The 20,000-nt window shown below is 37.2% G+C and overlaps 1 protein-coding gene across 1 annotated transcript in view; it reads right to left on the bottom strand.

Annotated features, from left to right (window-relative positions):
- Positions 1–15,833, bottom strand: part of LOC135221919 (uncharacterized) — a 52,859-nt gene extending 37,026 nt beyond the window's left edge. Inside the window, exons 1-2 of the mRNA XM_064259942.1 lie at positions 14,347–15,833; positions 13,495–13,708 (exon numbers count right to left, since the gene is read on the bottom strand). Coding sequence (XP_064116012.1) covers positions 13,495–13,708; positions 14,347–15,513 — 1,381 coding nt within the window. The 5' untranslated portion in view covers positions 15,514–15,833. The remainder of the gene's footprint in view (positions 1–13,494; positions 13,709–14,346) is intronic.
- Between the last annotated feature and the right edge of the window lie 4,167 nt (positions 15,834–20,000).

A 20,000-nucleotide genomic window follows, 5' to 3' on the forward strand; every position in this document is an offset into this window, starting at 1 on the left:
AAATACATAATTTCAAAACCATAACACTTACTTATAGCAATCTTGTTAAATGTTCTAAACATAATGGCTTTCGATTTATGTAGAATATTCATCATTCCTAGCCCACCTTCTGTCTTTGGTAAAAATACGGTATTTCTTGCAATTGGTTCACAGCTTCCATTCCATAAGTATCTAAATAAACTCCTCTGTATTCGTTTTGCACAATCCTGTGGAACTGTATATACATGTGACACATACCACGTTTTTACTAAAATTTTACAATTAATTATAATACATTTTTGAAACACTGTCAGCTTCCTATTCCTAAATATACCTATCACTTTGTTTATCTTACTCTCCAGATTACTCCAATTTAGATCAACACTATCTTGATAATTATTACTATGATAAACACCTAGTATTTTACAGGAATCATGAAGGCAATGACATCCACTTATTGGCCATGCTGATTTATTTCTACATTTCCCAATGCCTAAAATTGAAGTTTTATTTCTGTTCAGATTTGCACCACTTGCCTTTTCATAATCTGTGATTATATTAAAACATTCTAATATTCCTTTATCACTAGTAACTATGATAACAGAATCATCAGCATATCCTAAAACAGAAACCTTTAAATTATTTGGCAAATTCAATGACATGTCTACAAGCTTCATTTTCATCATCCTGTAAAAGGGTTCCTGGTAGATAATAAACAAAATCATGGATAATGGACATCCTTGCCTTACCGATTTGTTTATGGGGAATGGATCAGAGATATTACCATTTATGCATACTACACTTTCAGCGTCTGTATATAACGTTTGTATTAGCTGAACGAAACTAGGATCAAAACCAAAGTTGCTCAATATAGCATATTAATTAGTTACTTTTACTAGGCGGAGAATTTCTTTTAGAATGAAAATATTCAACTAAAAAAAAACATTGCAAATTAAAGGTAATAAAAATGGAAAAAATATTTCAACAATTCTTATTATAAACACTACAGATTTATGGCAGTAATAAGGGAGCGTTAAATGAAATATAATGTAAATTTGTATTCTTTCCATAAGTTTGTGTTTTATATGTAAGTTTATGAAGAAATAATTATAATATTAACAAAAACCATGTCATGAACTTTTAAAATGCACCAGTAAGTCAAGTCTTATAAACGCTAGCTGCCAACCGAGCCGTGTGACAACACTGAGCACAGCCATCCTCCCGCCAGCCTGCTCGGTAACTCACTTTATCTTCGTCGGGGATAACATTTAACATTCACATTCATCAAATGTTACAGAAGATTTAATAATAAAATGATATTGAGCAGGCAGGTAAATAAATTGCACATAAATCAAACAGACAAAGCAACAGCCTGATGCCTACAGTTGTGAGTGTATCAGTACACCAACTAAATCAAGTTACTGCGAAACCGTGGAGCCACAGGTACCCGAGTGAAGAGGGGGGGGGGGAGTCAATCTTCGGAGGTACTCGATCCACTGGAATGCTAATTCGCCAGATAAATTTGAAATTATGTTAATACATAATAAATCAAAGGGGTTCCTAGAGAGAGAGAGAGAGAGAGAGAGAGAGAGAGAGAGAGAGAGAGAGAGAGAGAGAGAGGCGTGGAATTCCTTCTGCCTGCAAAGTGGACACGAGTGGCTAAACACCGATTACTAATCTACTATGATTCTTCACCTTGTGGTGGGGACCTCACTGTTCAAATGAAGGACCTTTGTATTGAAAAGTATGTTAAGGCTTTAATAAAATTAAATAGATTTTACAGCCATCACTACTACTCTAGGTGAAAAGATTAAATAAATCATGAATGTAGCAAATGTATAGTTAATGGAATGGAACATGGAATTTAGGCCAAACGCCAAGAGCTAGAACTTACGCGCTCTTTCAGCGCTGGAAGGGAAATTGACAGAAAGGTTTGAGATGTAACCGGAGGAAAACCTCACAGTGGCTCTTTGAAACAATTGTCAGAGAAGGTGGAAATCAGATGGAGGAGCGAATACGAACGAAGGTATAATAAAAGGAATGAAAGAGGTCGCAGCTAGGGGCCGAAGGAACACTGCAAAGACCTTAAGGTGGCCAACCTATGGCGCATGCGCCAACAGTGGCGCATTGCACGATTACAGGTGGCGCACTATACCCCAGAGATAATAAAAGAAAAAAAAACATGCCTGCTCATAAAAAAAGAAAAAATAATATTACTAATAATAATACTGATTTCTAGAAAAAAAATACGACAAAGAATTCAAGTAACTTATAGCTAGAAGTGAGTTTTACTGAGATTTGTTCTAATCTAAAACATAGAAATAATTTGCCCAAAGTTATGCCTGTCGCTTTGGAACAACATACAGACGCGAGCAAGCATTTTCATCCATGAAAATGATCAAGAACAAACCGAGGTCGCGACTATCCGATTCAAATCTGAAGAATTGTTTGCTGCTCTCAGTTACTAATTTAACTCCTAATATTACAGATTTGGTGAAAGTAAAACAAAGTCAAAAGTCTCATTAAACTTAGTTATGTTTATTTTTCCTGCATGTGAAATTACTTTTCTTTAGAACTGCTAATTGCGTTCACATATTTTTATTAGTACTTTCAGAAATAACTAATGAATATTATCAATACATATTCAAAGTGTCAATAAAGTAAGTACAGTTTACCTTGGTATCTATGTTAAATCCTTTCCTTTACAACTGCTACATCTGTCCACACTATCATATATTATTATTATATATATTATAAGATATATAATATATATCTACTATGTATATTTATACTCGTATATATTATATATCTATATATATAATAATATATATTTTTTTTTTTTTTTTTTTTTTTATATATATACTATATATATATATATATATATATATATATATATATATCAAATGATTATATGTATAACTGCCAGATATGTTCAAATTACCATACTTAAAGGATTGAAAGGGGGTTAAAGTTTGTGTGGCGCATCTGAATTAGAAGTGAAGAAAATTGGTGCATGGGAAACAAAAGGTTGGCCACCCCTGCCTTAAGTAATGCTTACAGTGTACCAAATGAGATGCACTGACGTAATTACCCTCCTACGGGGAATACCTGGGATAAAAAAAAAATATGTCAGGTGACTCTATTATCCTATCCCTTTTAGTTAATGATGCCCTGCCTTTTCATGCCACTGCGATAGGCTACTTGTTTATCCATATACTTCCATTCCTCTCCAGATATTTTGCTTGTTGAACCATTATCCTCCTTTTCCACCTCCTAAGAGGTACAGGTGAGATCTCTCTCTAAAGATGCTGATGACACGGCCTGTTTTTTCCGGTAATATTTTTCATGCCGTTTCTTCAACATATTATAGTTTAACCTGGTCTGTGATTCGCCTCATTTTTTTTTTTTTTTTTTTTTACATTTGTCATCCATCAAAAGTACTTATTCAATTAATTTCCCGCCTTCCGTCAATCATCATATAGCAACATTCATTTATCCATCATCTGGGTTTCCATTTATCCTCGTAACTTTGTTTTGCCATCGCTCACTTTCAAATGTCACCCCCCTAATCATTTTCGTACTTTTCCATCAGACTCAGTAACGTCTCTTTACTCTGGTGAATTAACTTTATCTGCAACCATTCACTGACACCCTTTCCCTTATTCCACAAATCTGGAACCACATCACGCTACCATAAAATTATTGCGTTGCCGTCAAGCCATAACACACCTCAGTCTGAGACCGACTTCCCCACAAAGCCAGTCTCCCTTTCGTCTACTCATACGAAACACAGGTTTCACTTTATTCATAACATTTTTTCATTATCGCCTGAAGTTATCTCCTACACAATACATCATTAGTAACCACCACACTAAATTTCTGTTATGAGTTTCCAATGTCAATACACACTACTCAACTTTTTCTACTTACTCTCAAACTGCCTCTTAATGAACAAATGATCCACGCACTATCTGCTTCAAGTGAAGCTTCACCGCAACCCATTTCGTCGGAACTCCCCCCCTCCCCACACCATACATGCCTTATACCCCCTGGCCATACAGGTAACTAAAATATCACAACTACCAACACAAAATGCTTTACCTTCCTTAGAATTATTAACTGAGATAATTCAAGTCTGTCTCTCTTCTATCGACTTTATTCAACAACAACTTTAAATACTCTCAAACCCAAACAAAACTGCATTCTTTCCATTTGTCTAAGATCCAGGTGCTCATTAATCTTCTCTTTACAGAGCTTCTTACTGCCACAAAAGTACCACTTCAAATTCAACTGAAAGTTTCACCTGTTCCCTCCCTATCTCCTTGGCATCCTAAATTGTTCCTCTTAAATAACTGTGAATCGGCAATCTTTTTATTATTATTATAAAAGAAAGTCTTCAAACATTTCTTTTCCTTTGAGTCTTACCCTGGACACACTACTGGCCCTTTGACCTCATCCCTGATCTTTGAATACTTCTGCTCTCCTTCCACCTCAACTTCTTTAATTGTGGCTAATTTTCCGATAAAATTTTGCGTCTGTGATGTCCTCGTATTTTATAAACTTATGTCGCAATTACACACGTACAAGATTTTTCACGGAAGACATGCGAACAACTTAAAATGACAATAAAACAAAAATTAAATACACAGTTGTAAAACATAAACATAAAAGACAAAATTATAATTAAAACTTTACGCGAAAGAAAAAAAATCAAAATATACAAAATCAAATTAAGGGGAAATGTGTCAAAGCAGACATCACACTCCTGGAAACATGACAATCTTTTCCCCTGATCTAAATAGCGTAGACAAGGCAACTTCCTCATGACGCAGACGTTCCGAAGAATCAATAATCCCGCGTTAGGGCAGCCCCTGTTTGCTCGGTGTTCAGATCTGGTAGGATTGCTAATGCCAGTCGATCGATAGCAAGTTTCTATTATTATCCCTCAAAAATTTACAACTTTTCCGACCGCCGCTATGTCCAAAGCAACTCTACATAAACTAGAATAGCCATCCAAGAAATAAAATATGGACGTAAATGTAGTTTTTTCACTGCATTTGAATATAATAATAGTAATAATAATAATAATTCAAAATATAAATGCATTTTTAACCCTATATTGCCCAACATGACTAATTCGTCATCTAAGTTTCTATTGGCTTTCAATGAGACAGAATAACTATACCCCTCTGTGTCAGTCATGACTAATTCGTCTACTCTTCCACTCCAAGAAAAAAGCAACTGGGAGCTGATTGGTCAAATCTGAGGAGCGCTATGCTCAGTGTAATGTTGACAATTTAGAAAATTGTGAACCTGGATTTTACTGACAACTTTTCAAGATCATGGATGAATTATCAGATATGTCACTTGTCTCATTCATATTTTTTCTGAAAGTTTATCAGTTCTAGATCACGGAGATACAGCGTCTTCTCAGTTTTTGTTGAAACATAGAAGTTATGAGCAATTATATATTTCTGAAATTTTCGTCATGCTAGTCATATCGTTACTGTAACTGCACCCGTATGGTACACTACAATACAATAGTTGAAGTTGTTATAACTTTCTTTGAATTTGTTCTGTCTTTTTCTTTTTTCTTATCCTTATTATTCATATAATTTTCTTTTTTCTTATCATTATTATTCATAATAAGCCTTGTATGTTTTCATGGATTGATGCATTATTCTCTCTCTCTCTCTCTCTCTCTCTGGCAATTACTTTTTTTTAATATCATTCATAATACATCTTGCTTTTTTTTAGGGATTGATCCATTTTTTACTCAAGAATTAGAACCAAGCAGCTTTGTAGAAAAAATACAGGAATTTTACCCATTGAGCAAGATAATGGGTTGAGTGATGAAGTTCTAATTGGTAATTTAGAGGTTATTCAGGATCAGTCTGCCCTTCCATCAACTTTCTCAAGCACTAGGAGAACTACCCAAGCTTCCCAGCCCTGAAGACGAGTTCTCTGGACTTTGAAACAGACAGCTCCCCTTCACCAGTGCCAGCTTTCATCCCTAATGATGATGAAGCCTCAAACACCTATGACCCAGGTGTATATTTAGGACACCCGATATGGTACTTCAAGAAGTTTTTCACTCCAGGTATCTTAGATGAAATAGTTCATCAAAGTAATTTGTATGCAACACACAGAGATGTGAACAAGCCACTTGATCTTAGTAGGGAGGAATTTGAACAATGGCTGGGATTACATATTCATTTCACTATAATTAGAACTCCTCAAACACGACTCCATTGATCTGGGGAATTGTTTGGTAGGTACAGAGATTACACTGCTATGGTCATGAGCAGATCTAGATGGGAGACTGTAAAATCAAACCTACATATTCGGGATAATAATGATGAGGTAAACAATGATAAGCTTTTCAAGGTAAGACCATTGATAGATCATTTGAGAAATAAGTTTCAGGAACTTCCAATGAAACAGAATATCTGTATCGACGAGCAGATGGTGCCTTTCAAAGGAAAGCATAGCATGAAACAGTATCTATTTATGAAGCCCAAAAAGTGGGGATTCAAGTTCTTTGTACTTGCAGACAGTGGGGGTCTTATTCATGATTTCATTCCTTATACAGGGTCCATTCAGCCTGTGAATAAAGAAGGTATTCCAGACCTTGATGCATCTTCAAACATAGTCTTGCACTTGGCTGAGACAATACAAAGTAACATGATTCACCTTCTCAATTTTGGCAATTGGTTTACATCTGTTCCATTTATAAAACACCTGGCTGAAAGAGGTATCTGGTGCTGTGGAACGGTAAGGCCATGTCGGCTTCCAGGGCTAAAGTTAGTATTCAGATACTGTCCTAAAGAAGAAAGGTAGAGGCACATTTGAGGAATGGAAGTCATCTGGTGATGGCAGTCAGTTAACAGCAGTCAAATGGCTTGATAATAAAGGTGTGACCTTGCTCTCCACCTTTGCTGACAGCCAACCAACTCATACTGTACAACGTTTTGACAAAAAAAATGAGGAAAGTTATAGAGATCCCACAGCAGAACATAGTAAAATTGTACAACAAGAACATGGGTGGTGTAGACCTGGCTGACTGTCTGTTATCATTGTACAGAATTTCAGTGAGATCAAAGAAATATTACCATAGACTAGTCTTTCATATGATTGACATGTGCATTTATCAAGCTTGGTTCTCTACAGAAGAGATTATGAAACAGCAATGCTTTCACAGGAGAAAAGGCATTCCTTACTGTCCTTCAGAATGTCTGTGTCTGAGTCACTCATTAGGGCAGAAAAGTATGTGCCTAAAAGAGGTCATCCATCTTCATCTAAGAAAACAGCTGATCCACCCAAGAAAAGGCGTCAACAGATGGGTCAGGTCAGACCACAGAAGGATGTGAGGTTTGACAAAGTAGGTCACTTCCCTGAAGCAAAAGATCCTCGTTTGTACTGCAAGCGACTTGGTTGTAAGGGTCGTACAAACATCAGGTGCATGAAATGCAGTCAGTTTGTGCCTAAATAAAAAAAAACAACTGCTTTCTGCAGTTCCATACCTAAAACAGTACGACTCTCCCCCTTTCTTTATCCCTCACACTTTCTAATGTAGAGAGTGAATAGGGAAAAAATCAAGAATTTCCTTTTCTTTCATAATTTTTTTTTTTAAGTTTCATATTATTATAAAAAGATATATTTATGTTTATGTAATAAAACTATTATTTATTCCAGTTAAGAACAGCAACTTGTGCTTCAATGTTCCTAAAAAGTAATAAATCTAGGTACTGTATTTAATGGTACATTTCATTCCCCTAGTGACCAACATGACTAATTAGTCACATGACTGTATTACTGTATAAATTGTTGTAAACATTAAGAAAAATTATCTGGGACCTTTATCAGGTCTATAAAAGTCTAAAAAACAAAGCATAATTTGTTTTACCGAAGGAAAGTATATGCGGTCCATAAGGGTTAAGTGCGCTAATGCTGTTTTTGTGAGCCATTTAACTACATGACAGCAACCTCGTGGTCAAAGTCACTATCTACCGCTGTTTTTAAACCAGGACACGGTTCGAGTCTTGGCTGGCGAAGAGTAATTAATTCCCAGGTTATAGTGATTTCTGTACTTAACGATGCTTGCTGTTTAATAATTGTTTGTATACACACACACACACACACACATATATATATATATATATATATATATATATATATATATATATATATATATAGTGCAAAATGAATGCATGATGCAACAGCTTTAGCCATATGACTATGATACTGAAGCAGGATGGCTTTCTTGTACGAGGTCGAAAAAAATTAACGATTTCTTAAACACTACAGAACCTTAGCGAGAATAAGGCTTGTCTTTGGTGGCTATCACTAATCTTTCCATTTTAAATGGGGAAACAAAGAACATACGTTCTTCCTTCTGTAAAAAATGTAATAATATGGTCACATAACTTTGCATTTATTTAAGTCAAGTATTTCCCGCGTTCTGATCCCCATTTTCAAATGAACACAGTTCAATGGACAAGAATCGAAATTGTGGTATCAAAACTCTCACTTGATTTTCATGGGATAGTTTCGAAAACTATGACAAGACATAAGACCAAAGATTTCTGCCACAGTGTCCAAATATATATACATTTGCACGTATGTTTTTCAGAGAAAATCCGTAACAAAACTTTTGGTCCTCGCCCAAAAGTTTTCCTTTTAGTGTAAAAGGTTGAAATTGAACAAAGCAAACTCATATCACTGATCAATACAAAATTAAATGGCAATCGATTTTCATTGATAACGAAAACAAAATCGAATTTTTCTTAGTCTTGAAGACATCTGATTTAAATAAAACCATGAACACCTTTAAAATTATGTAACTATGGTGCCTGACTGCTTGACAAGAACCGCGAAAAACAAAGAGCACGCAACACTTTTTTTCATTTATTTAAAAAAATACATTTTAAAGGTTATTTTAGAATACAAATCAGAATACTGAATTATATCTCTTTTCTAAATGGCTTTAACCGAACATTTTTCAACTAAATGTCCCTTATAGCTCAAAATTGTCACGGTACTCGAAATTCTTGTCTATTATAAAAATGATTTATTGCATCTCTTATCGACGCATAGGAGTTCAAACCTCAATATTTTTCTCGTCCGAAAATCGCTCTGAATCCATCTCGACCTGAATCCTATAGCAATTGAATAATTTGAATTAGGACAACCATGACGCAGAGGAATATTACCGTTTACGTGCATGCCATTAAGACATCTTTCTCTCTACATTCCAAAACTAAAAAATAATGCAATTTAGAGAAGCTTGTCTCCTATCGAAAAGTCCTGTAAGACACAGAATAGAATAAATTCAATAAAATATAGAATTTAGACCAAATGCCATGCACTGGTACCTACGAGAGCATTTAGCGTTGAAAGTGGAATTGACTGCAAGGTGTGAAAGGTGAAAAGGGAGGAAAACCTTGTAGCTGCGCTATGAAAAATTGTTATAGCGGGTGGAAAGTCAGATGGAAGAAACAGAATATGAACGCAGGTACAATAAAAAAGAATATAAAGAGGTTGCAGCTAGGGGCCGAAGAAACGCTGCAAAGACCCTTAAGTAATGCCTACAGTGCACCACGTGAGGTACACTGGCGGTACTACCCCCCTACTTGAATACAAGATGTAGGAATCGATCCCGCGCTCAGTAGACCGAACACAGCCCCCAAGACTGTGTAGCCATCCTGGCATTTTCAGTTTAAGAACTTGTAAGGACTTAACCTTATGATTTGTGATGCATGACAACGCATAAAGCTGTTGTCTTCAAGACTTTTTCTATGCCCCACGTATTTTATTGTTTCTTATATGAGAGCCATACACAGTCCTTGGGTTCCTATACATAAAAGGTTTTAATCCAGCAACTACACTCTTTAAAACGGGAAAAATATAAGCCAGCGATTCACAACACATTGGCACATAAATTTAAGACTTCAACAATTCCTTTAAAGAAATTCAGTTATCCCTCATAACCCTAAGGCAGGGGTTTTCAACCTTTTCCTCCCCACATACCATTAGGGTATTTGTAACGTCAGTAATGTACCCTTTTCACTTTGTATAACAGGGAAAACAAAACCAACTCAGAAAAACTGTACAGAGGGGAAGTAATTACATAACTCTCCTGACATAACCAATCATATTGTAAGGATAAAGAATTCCATATGAAAATAGTCATGCAATAAATTTTCAAGGTTATGGTACCGAGCTGGAAAAACAAAATATGTTATTATTACATCAGCTGCAAAGGGAGTAAATGAAATGGCTGAAACTGTTTTCATTAACTACCCTAGTTGGTCGAGGAGCAGTCTTTGCTAAAGCACATTGAAGGTTGGCATTTAATATTCGTTCGAGTGCCCGGGGGCGCGCGTACCCCCTGACAGACCCTTGGTACGCTTACCCGAATTTTTTAGTTGATAATAATTTCGTCCTCGTGGGTTCGAATCCCCGAGGGAACGAAATTATCACCAACTAAAAAATTCTCCCTCGGTTACCATGTATGAAAATATATTAATTCCGAGGTAGAGCTAACTGGATATTTAAGGACATTTGTAGCTTAATGTAGGTATATGAATCACGGTGATATAATACAAATTCATATATATAAACATATATATAGTATATTTATATATAAATATGTATATATTATATATAATGTAGAAGCGAATAATGTATAGGATATATTATATAATTAAACATTAAGCGACAAGCATCGTTTCATATCGAATTCACAATGCTTTGGGAAAAGCTTACATCCACAGAGAATTGTAACTGACAGGTGCTTTTGGCCCGGCTAGGATGCGAACCATGACCTGCGGTTTAGAAACAACTATAGACACATACTTACCTCACTTACCATAATTCCCCACCCGCCTTGAATGATAGTTATTCAGAATCCAATATCAGACGTGATTTGTGACTTAATATTTATTAAAATATAAAATTCACATGTATACGTGACAAAAAAATCACCCACCCACACATATCTATATATATATTATATATATAATATATATATATATATATATAATATATATATATATATAATATAATATATATATATATATATATATAAAGGAAGAGGTGTCCAATCAGACGACAGTCATGTACACGTGTTTATTAAGAAACGTTTCATGTTGTATGCAGACCTTACCATTTTTTAGTCACTCAGCTCCTTTCCTTCTTAAGAATAGGTAGTTTTTCCCTATTTTAACGTTCGGAGTATATTTTAATTTTATTGTAATTTTTAAGTTTATTTTAATGTTGAATTTCAATAGCAGACTGATATGTGTTGGTGACAACATGAAACGGTTCTTAATAAACATCTGTACATGACTGTCGTCTGATTGGACACCTCTTCCTTTATATTTATGGTTTTCCTGATGTGATATAATATATATATATATATATATATATATATATATATATATATATATATATCATTCGAGCTACAAATGTCCTTTAATATCTAATTCGCTCTACCTCGGAATTGATATATTTTCATAATTGTGCCTCTCTGTTGGCCGACTTTATAACGTCACTAGGCCGTCCTGATTTCGTTCCCGTCCACTGGACGGTGGTTCGATCCTATGAGGGGACGAAATTATTATAAACTAAAAATTCCCCTTCGGTACATATATGAAAATATATCAATTCCGAGGTAGAGCGAATTAGATATTAAAGGACATTTGTAGCTCGAATGATCTATATGAATCACGGTGATGTGATAATTATTCATATATATATATATATATATATATATATATATATATATATATATATATATATAAATTGCACGTGAGCGTGCGCAAGTTAAAAAAAAAAAAAAACACTGAAGAATTGAATGGAGTTTAATATTTCGGGTACCTACGGGAAATATGATACTTTGGTTCTCCCAAGATCGATCGGGAAGGGAGGAACATGAACCTTCCCTGTACCCCGACCGCCCCCCCCCCCCCCCCCCCCCCCAGGGAAAAAAAATTCAACTTGACCTAATCAGCGAGTTTTGAACCAGGTAACTATATGATTAAAGCTGTGTTCAGCAAAGATTAAAAGGCAATGAAAAAGCAGTTTCACCCCCAAAATTACTTGCAGAAATCCAGAATATTAACTCCTGTAGTTATGCCCCTTTGAGGAGAGAAGATATATCCTGGGAAAAACATCGTGATAAAATCAGGAAAGGCGAACCACGGATTGCCAGATCTGATGCATATTCAAGCAAACAACATACAAGGTTGCAAAGAACATTCAATTTTACATACAAGTTACATTAAATAACCATTATAAAGCATACAAAGGCCAGCTGCTCATCTCGTAAGGAACACCTGTCCAGGATTACTCAGGTACTTGACGCAAGCAGAGGTAAATGATATTGATTTTTTTTTCATTTATATAGATTTTTGGCATTATGCCAAGCACTGGGGCAACGAAGACCATTTAGCGCTGAAACGGAAATTGACAGTAAAAGGTTTGAAAGGTGTTGAAGGAGGAAAACCTCGCAGTTGCACTATGAAACAATTGTTAGGAGAGGGTGGACAATAAGATGGAAGAAAAAGAATATGAACGGAGGTACAGTAAAAGGAATGAAAGTATTTGCAGCTAGGGGCCGAAGGGACGCTGCAAAGAACCTTAAGTAATGCCTACATTGCACCGAATGAGGTGCACAAACGGCACTATCCCCCTACGGGGTTGACATTTACTGTGATTCTTGAGCAGAATGGGATCAAGAGCGGACAGACGTGGCCTTAATTAAATCAATGGTTTTCATTTGTCGTTGTATTCATGTAGATTCTAAGAAATTTGCTGGAACATAAATGTTTACATCTTGTTATTATAATACTTCTGGATCATTCAATCCCGTGGATTTTGATGAAGAATACTAACGGTGCTGGGACCTATGATGTCATTCAACAGCGAAAAGGGAAATTTATATAAGGAGGATGGAAGAGAGAGAATATGAATGGAGGTACAGTAAAAGTAATGAAAGGGTGTGAGGTTCATTGAGGGCACTCATCCCCACGGAGAAAAAGTCCAACGTTGATTATGACTGCATCACGGGTTACAGGTGTAATTTGTTAAATATGGGCCGTGTGTTAATCTGGTGTAACGTGTTTACGGGATATGAAAGCAGTGATACGTTTAATGACATTTAGCAAACCTGTTGTGTGAAATTTATATGATGAATGCAATGTGGGTATGGTTGAACTGAGGGCGTTGCGCAACTTCCTTTGTTTGTGTTTTCACATGGACAACGTGTGTGATTTTCAGTGAAATAAAAAAGTAAACATCTTTAAACTGAACTCGCAGCTTTAGATGAGTGGACCCATATGACTAATTTGCTTGCAGTTACAGAAATGATTTATGCGAAACTAGGACAAAATCTACCCCTGATGTGACCAGACCCGAGAGGACAAGAAGGAACAGAACAGGAGGAGGGTGAGGCTTAACCGTGAAAAAGCAGGAACTTGACATGCAAGGGGCGCCCGAGATCGACAAACATACCGGCAATAATTTCCTCAGGTTGGGTGTCAATAACGGCGGGCGTAGGACCAGTGAGCGAGGCCAAGAAGTGGGTGAATGGCTGGTCCTGGGAGGGGGTCAGGGAATGGAGGGTGGGGGTGATGCTCGTGTGGGCCCGGCTGGTGGTGCCAACGCGCCTCCCTCCTTCCTCTCCCGCATACTTGACGTGGCGGAAGCGACGCCGGGTGAGGTTGTCCTGCGAGAGTAGAAATAGACTGAAGTACGAAAGGTAATTTACTTATTATATGAACAGTCACGTGTACGGAAATGTGTAGTTTCGTAATATTTGTGAATATTATGAACACCAATTATGAACTGTTTATATATATATATATATATATATATATATTATATATATATATATATATATATTATATATATATATATATATATATATATATATATAATATATATATATATATATATAAATATATATATATATATATATATAGATATATATATCATATATATATATATATATATATATTATAATATATATATATATATATATATATATATATATAATATATATATATATATATAATATGATATATAGAGAGAGAGAGAGAGAGAGATAAAATCCACACTGAAAAGTTTAGGGATAAATTTGTTAAAGATAAAGCTTCCGCTATTTTCTTATGTCAGTTTATATTATTGTAATTTTACCCGAGTGTGAGAAGAGAATAACATTTTCAGCTAACACCTTTTAGTAAGGATTATATTTCTTAGTTTCACTATGATAAGGAGGATAGTTTGAGCTTCTTGATTTAAAAAGTAATATAATAAAAACTAACCCTGTTTTATTTCAGGGTTAGTAAAATGTCGGCCTATTACCTGTTCGGCTCTAATTTTATGCTTTTGAAGGAGTATGCAGGCAAGGGTGGAGGGCGCAACGCCAAAGCGATCGGCCACTGTGCTTTTCCTCTGACCCGCCTCAACTGCCTCGATCATGGCCAATTTCTCGCCTGTTGTGTAAGACTTCCTTCTGCCTCTCTCGCGTGTGTGTTGGCGTGGGGGGACCTGGAGGGTCGGGGTGATGCTCCTCACAGCCACGGCAGTTGCTACGGCGGGGGCGGGGACGGCAGCAGCACCAGCAGCGACAGAGGTTGCCTGGCCAACGACGGCAGCAGCTGCTGCCGTTGCTGCCACGGGAGGAGAGACCGTCACCCCAGTAGCAAGGCGCGGAGCCATACTCGCCGAGGTTGTATTGACGGTTGCGCAGGTTGTCTTTGTAGTGGCAGACGTCCCGGGCAAAATAACGTAGCGACCAGGTGGCAAACCAGCCGGGAAGAGAGGGATGCCCGTGCTGCCGGCGGTCATACTCACAAGGAGAGGCATATTCGTCCCCCTTACACCCCCGCTAAGTAAGCGCACCCCGCCTGTCAGTGTGGGCACCTTCGCTAGGGTAGCCATGGTTGTTTTTGGCTTTAAAAGTTTCTCATCTTTAGCACTTTTCTTGTTCTCAGTTTTGGAAGTCGGGACTTCAGTTTTAGGCTCCGATTTTTTACCCGGAACGCTGGAGCTATCGGCTTCCTCTTCTCTTGTCTGTTTCTCCTCATCTCGTTTCTCTTCGCCTTCTTCCTTCGCTACGCTGTATACTTTAGATATTCTGAAAGTGGTCTTCCCGGTGGGGTCTTCTACATCACTGTCTTTTTCAATACCTAATACTTCTTCGGCTTCTTGGGTCGTCTCGTCCACCTCTTCCACATCCACATTCATCCGTTCACCGTCCGCCGGCGAAGGATCGTCGTTATCAGTCTGATGCCGCAGCTGCTGAGCAGAGTCCGCTGCATTAACAGGTGCAGCAGCTGTTCCGTCGTCGTCATCTTTCTGCTCTATAGCTTCACTTGAATCAAGCGTGTCATTTTCTTCTTCTATCTTTATTTCGTCTGTCATGAGCTCGAATGCGGATACATCATTATCATCCATGTTATTCCTCTTGATTTTAACACTGGCACTGACCTTGACCTTACCGGTGACACTTTTGCCACTACCTGACATAGTACTACTCCAGTTGATGTGCTTTACATACAAGTGTAAGATAAGTTATCTCTCACTACGGTCTGTTTAGTAGTAAAGTAAGCGTCCAGGTCGTTGCTAATCGATTAGTGAGCACCTCGTGGTTGTTGTTGTGAAGATACGTACACCGAAAAACAACGCGTCACAAATATGAGAAATAAAAGTAATTCATTAATGGTTTTTTAGGAACTTATCAGCTATCAACAAAGGAGGGTACAAGGAGACTGGCTTTACTGTCGTCCGTTGTGTTATTCGCAGGTCCCCGTGCGCGATTCCGATTTGAAAGCCGCTTGCTGATTGGAGGACAGATCGAAGACTAGCGAATGTTACTCAGCGCTCCATTTCGTTATAGGCGCGACGAGCATGCGCAGTTGATGGTCCGCCATTCCCCCATCAAAGCCACAGAAGCACAGTGCGCAAGTCTTGCTTCCTCGTAACTCTCCAATTACTAAGATTCAATTCAGCGTTTCATTGAAATAAGTTCTAAGCTAATGATGCAAATTATAGATACCAGGTCAGAAAACAGATTAGGAACAGCATGGGATAAGATATTTTGAAAAATCACTGCTTGCACGTGACTTATGCATCATGCCGTAGCATGAACGAAAAACCAACAATCACTCGAATTCTAAAATCTTGCACGAATATCTATCTTTAACAGGTCATTTCTATCTCTTTATGTTAACTCAAACTTACATTACCACTCACCATCCCCCAGTGTCATAGTAAGTTTATTGAGAGCGAAAATGCTTAACGCGAGAATGATTTGGGCGGCGAAGGGGCGAATTAGTATGAAAAAGAACGAAACAAACGAGAAGTTTTAGAAAAGTCGGCGCCGCCAGTGTGGCGTGCGCGGGAGTTGCTCAGGTGATGGCTGTACTGCCGTCAACGGATCGTATACTTGTGCTCTGTCATTTCATTTAGAAGCTGATGAAATTATCTCGAAAATTTCAGATAGGCATCACGCTCCCTTTCATTTGTTTAACGGCTGCGGTAGGTCAACGGTCTCGATTGTTAAGAGTGACGCAAAAAAAAATCTTACATAATGAGATTAAAATTCCTTGTTGTTAACCGAGTCAACTGCCATACCAATTGAGTTAAAGACCCTATATAAAAACTCACCAAGTATACAAGGAAATCTGTTCCCACTACCAATGAGCTCTTTTGGATGAATCTCTTCCCGAACTTTGTAAACAACCACTTAATCCTTCATTTGATAATCTAAGACTCGTGGTTTATTTTAAAATCAATACGTAACCCCGTCAGTCAGGACGCGATAAAACCGCAAAATTTAGGTAAACTCATCGAACTTGTATTCTAGTGTCTTTGTAACACTAACACACACACACACACATATATCATATATATATATATATATATATATATATATATATATATATATATATATACATATATATATATATAGAGAGAGAGAGAGAGAGAGAGAGAGAGTAAGTTGTTATCCTGTACGTGATTTCATTTATATAAATGTTGAAAAAGGCACTTGCATAAACTGCAAATGCACTCTTCACAAGTAAATTTATACTGCACATTTTCCTGCTTGTATATTTCACGAGCATTTTATTGATCATTTTGGCATCCTCCAATGCAGCTTACATTCTTTGTTGAATTCTTATGCGCTGAGGACTTCCAGTCAACCCTCTCTCTCTCTCTCTCTCTCTCTCTCTCTCTCTCTCTCTCTCTCTCTCTCCTCTCCATATATAATTAACGGCGCATTCTTGTATGAACAGCATTTTTGATAGGTTTCTTATTTCGTATACCGGTATGGGTTTAATTCGAAAAGTGGCAAGTAAATAGTCATTTGGCTACGAAAAATAAGAAGACAAGAGTTGCAACAATAGAATTAAACTCACAAGTTAATTTCACGGAGTCGGAAGACAAACATCACAACGCCAGGTGGGTTTACCCGAAGTAAACTAAACAGGTCAAAATGATCATATTTACATTTGTGTAGTCGTACAATGGTTGTCACCAGTATAAGCCTATTTGCCTGCTTTGTATCAAAGGATAGATTCTAAAAAAAAAAAAAAATGTTGAATGGTAGTAACACAAAGTCATATCAATGCACCAAACCGTTAGCGGTAGCATAATATATAGAGATGATAAAACAAATTATAAATATTGACGAAGTATGTCAGTTACATATGCACAAGTTCGAATCCTGCCGGGGACGAATCAGTTACATATTAGGGAGTGAATTATTCCTAAAGTAGAGTGAACTGGATATTAAAGCGTATTTGTGTGGCTTAATAGTTGAGAATATCAAAAGAAGTCATGAGAATATGCGATTGTAAATGTACAGCAGAGCGGATATCAACTCGTATCTGTCTTGAACATCCAGTTCAATTCAATGATTTTACATTCATAGCAGGGCTCCCAGTCACCAAATATTGACAAATTAGGAGTCAGTACTTGGTCACCTTGTTTTTACCTCTCGTGCGTTCTGCTGGTCTGGTTGTGCTCCCATATACAGCCACTGTCTCCTTTTCTTGAAAGCTTGTTTCCTCTAAGTTTTTAAAAAAAAACTTTTATCTGTTGGAAATTTCCGTTCCTGTTATTCTTTTCCTTTCTGTCTGAGAATGAGACCCTTAGTCTTGAAACGTTGTGCCAGGTTTTTAATAAACCCTCTGGACAGACTTCTGAATGAGCCTTCTCCTCCATTGATTTTGAATGTTCTTTAAAGTTTTATCAACTACCTGCATTATATATATATATATATATATATATATATATATATATATATATATATATATATATATATGTGTGTGTGTGTGTGTGTGTGTGTGTCTGCTGCGGGTTAACACCTGGGATACAGTAAAGAATAACCAAATACGAAAGGTATAAACGTGTAGACAAATTTCACGAAGGCGATGTAGAACGCAAATTAGTACACACTATAATACATTCACATCACCCGTGCATCTGATGCCTAGGCCAGTCCCTAACGACGCTCCTGATTGGCTATTGATAAGCCAATCACAGGACTGGAAGCTCTATGTCTCTCTCGAGAGTTTACATAGGCTGCATGTATGTTCCACCTCTCCTGAGGGATACTTTTGAAAGATGTAACCCTTAGGAGAGGTGGAACATACATCCTGCGTATGTGAACTCTGGAGAGAGACAGAGAGTTCCCAGCCTCGTTATTGGCTAATAAACAACCAATTAGGAACGTCGTAAGGGACTGACCTAGGCATCAGATGCACGGTTGATGTGAATCTACTATAGGTACTCAGATCTACGTTGCAAAGCTGAAAGAAGCTCCAAGAAAACATGGGAGAATGCTTGAACCTTCTTGAATATCTCAGGAAGAATTCACGAGAGAATTTCTTCCATACTTCGATGCGGTGGACTGACCGAGCTTGTGATGAAACTGAAACTCTTGGCTCCATCACAGAGCGAATATTCATATTCACACTTCATCTGTCAGAAGTCTTGGGCGAAAAATGCTCGGATGCTTGAAGCTTCGTTGTTTTCTGTGGTGATCCTGAACTCACCTGGCTGTGCTCGGGGCTTCAAATGTGACTGCCGCTATCAAGACAAATGACCTAACTTGAAGTTTCCCTTCACACTAAGGAAGAAGAAGATATTTGCAGGCTGCTAGAACTGGTAAATTAGCCTTATGTTAACCTACTTAACAAGTGAAGATCATTTGTTTAGGCACAAAGGTCGAAAAGAGTTGAAATTACAAAAAAAAAAAAAAAAAAAATGCAAATTCGAAGAGAAAATACTAACATAATTGTTCTAAATATTTCCCACGGTCTGTAAAATGCACTTACTAAAGAAAAGCCCTTCAGACAGAGCTCATTTTCGAGCTTTTGACATACATACAAGGAAAACCAAGTACTTGCACGCACGTTGGTTCCTTCACATTAATTTGTCCATATGCCAGCACAGGATAATGCATGCAATTACTGCATTCTCTCTTATTTTAGTTATGACGCAGCGTAGCTTTCAACAATGCCCAAAGAAAAAATGTAAAAATTCTTCGTATTCATCTATTAACATTATGTGTTCTGAAAAATACAATAAAACAAAATTAAATCTCTATTTATCCCGTACCCGTTACATTTTTGACAGCGTAGCAACATCCTACCTTCCGTCAATGCCTCAGTGGCGTGATACGTATAGTCTTGACCTGCCACCTCGAGAGTCGCGAGTTCGATTCTTGGGCATTTCATTGAAGTGTTTTTTAGAGATGTGTCTTTCTGGTGATAGAAGTTCACTCTCGGCGTGGTTCGAAAGTCACGTAAAAAGCCTGTGGTCACGTTACTGAATAACCACTGGTTCCATGCTATGTAAAAACACCATACAAACAAACAATTCAGTAATGCAAATTACCCTCTCAGGCTGCTTCACTTTTTTGCAGCATCGTTGTCTTTGTAGCGTCATGTCATCCGTAAACATAATGTGTGGTGAGCCACTTCATTCTTTTTATCATTAACACACAG

The sequence above is a fragment of the Macrobrachium nipponense genome, chromosome 3, assembly GCF_015104395.2.
Source record: "Macrobrachium nipponense isolate FS-2020 chromosome 3, ASM1510439v2, whole genome shotgun sequence".
In the NCBI taxonomy this organism is placed as follows: Eukaryota; Metazoa; Arthropoda; class Malacostraca; order Decapoda; family Palaemonidae; genus Macrobrachium; species Macrobrachium nipponense.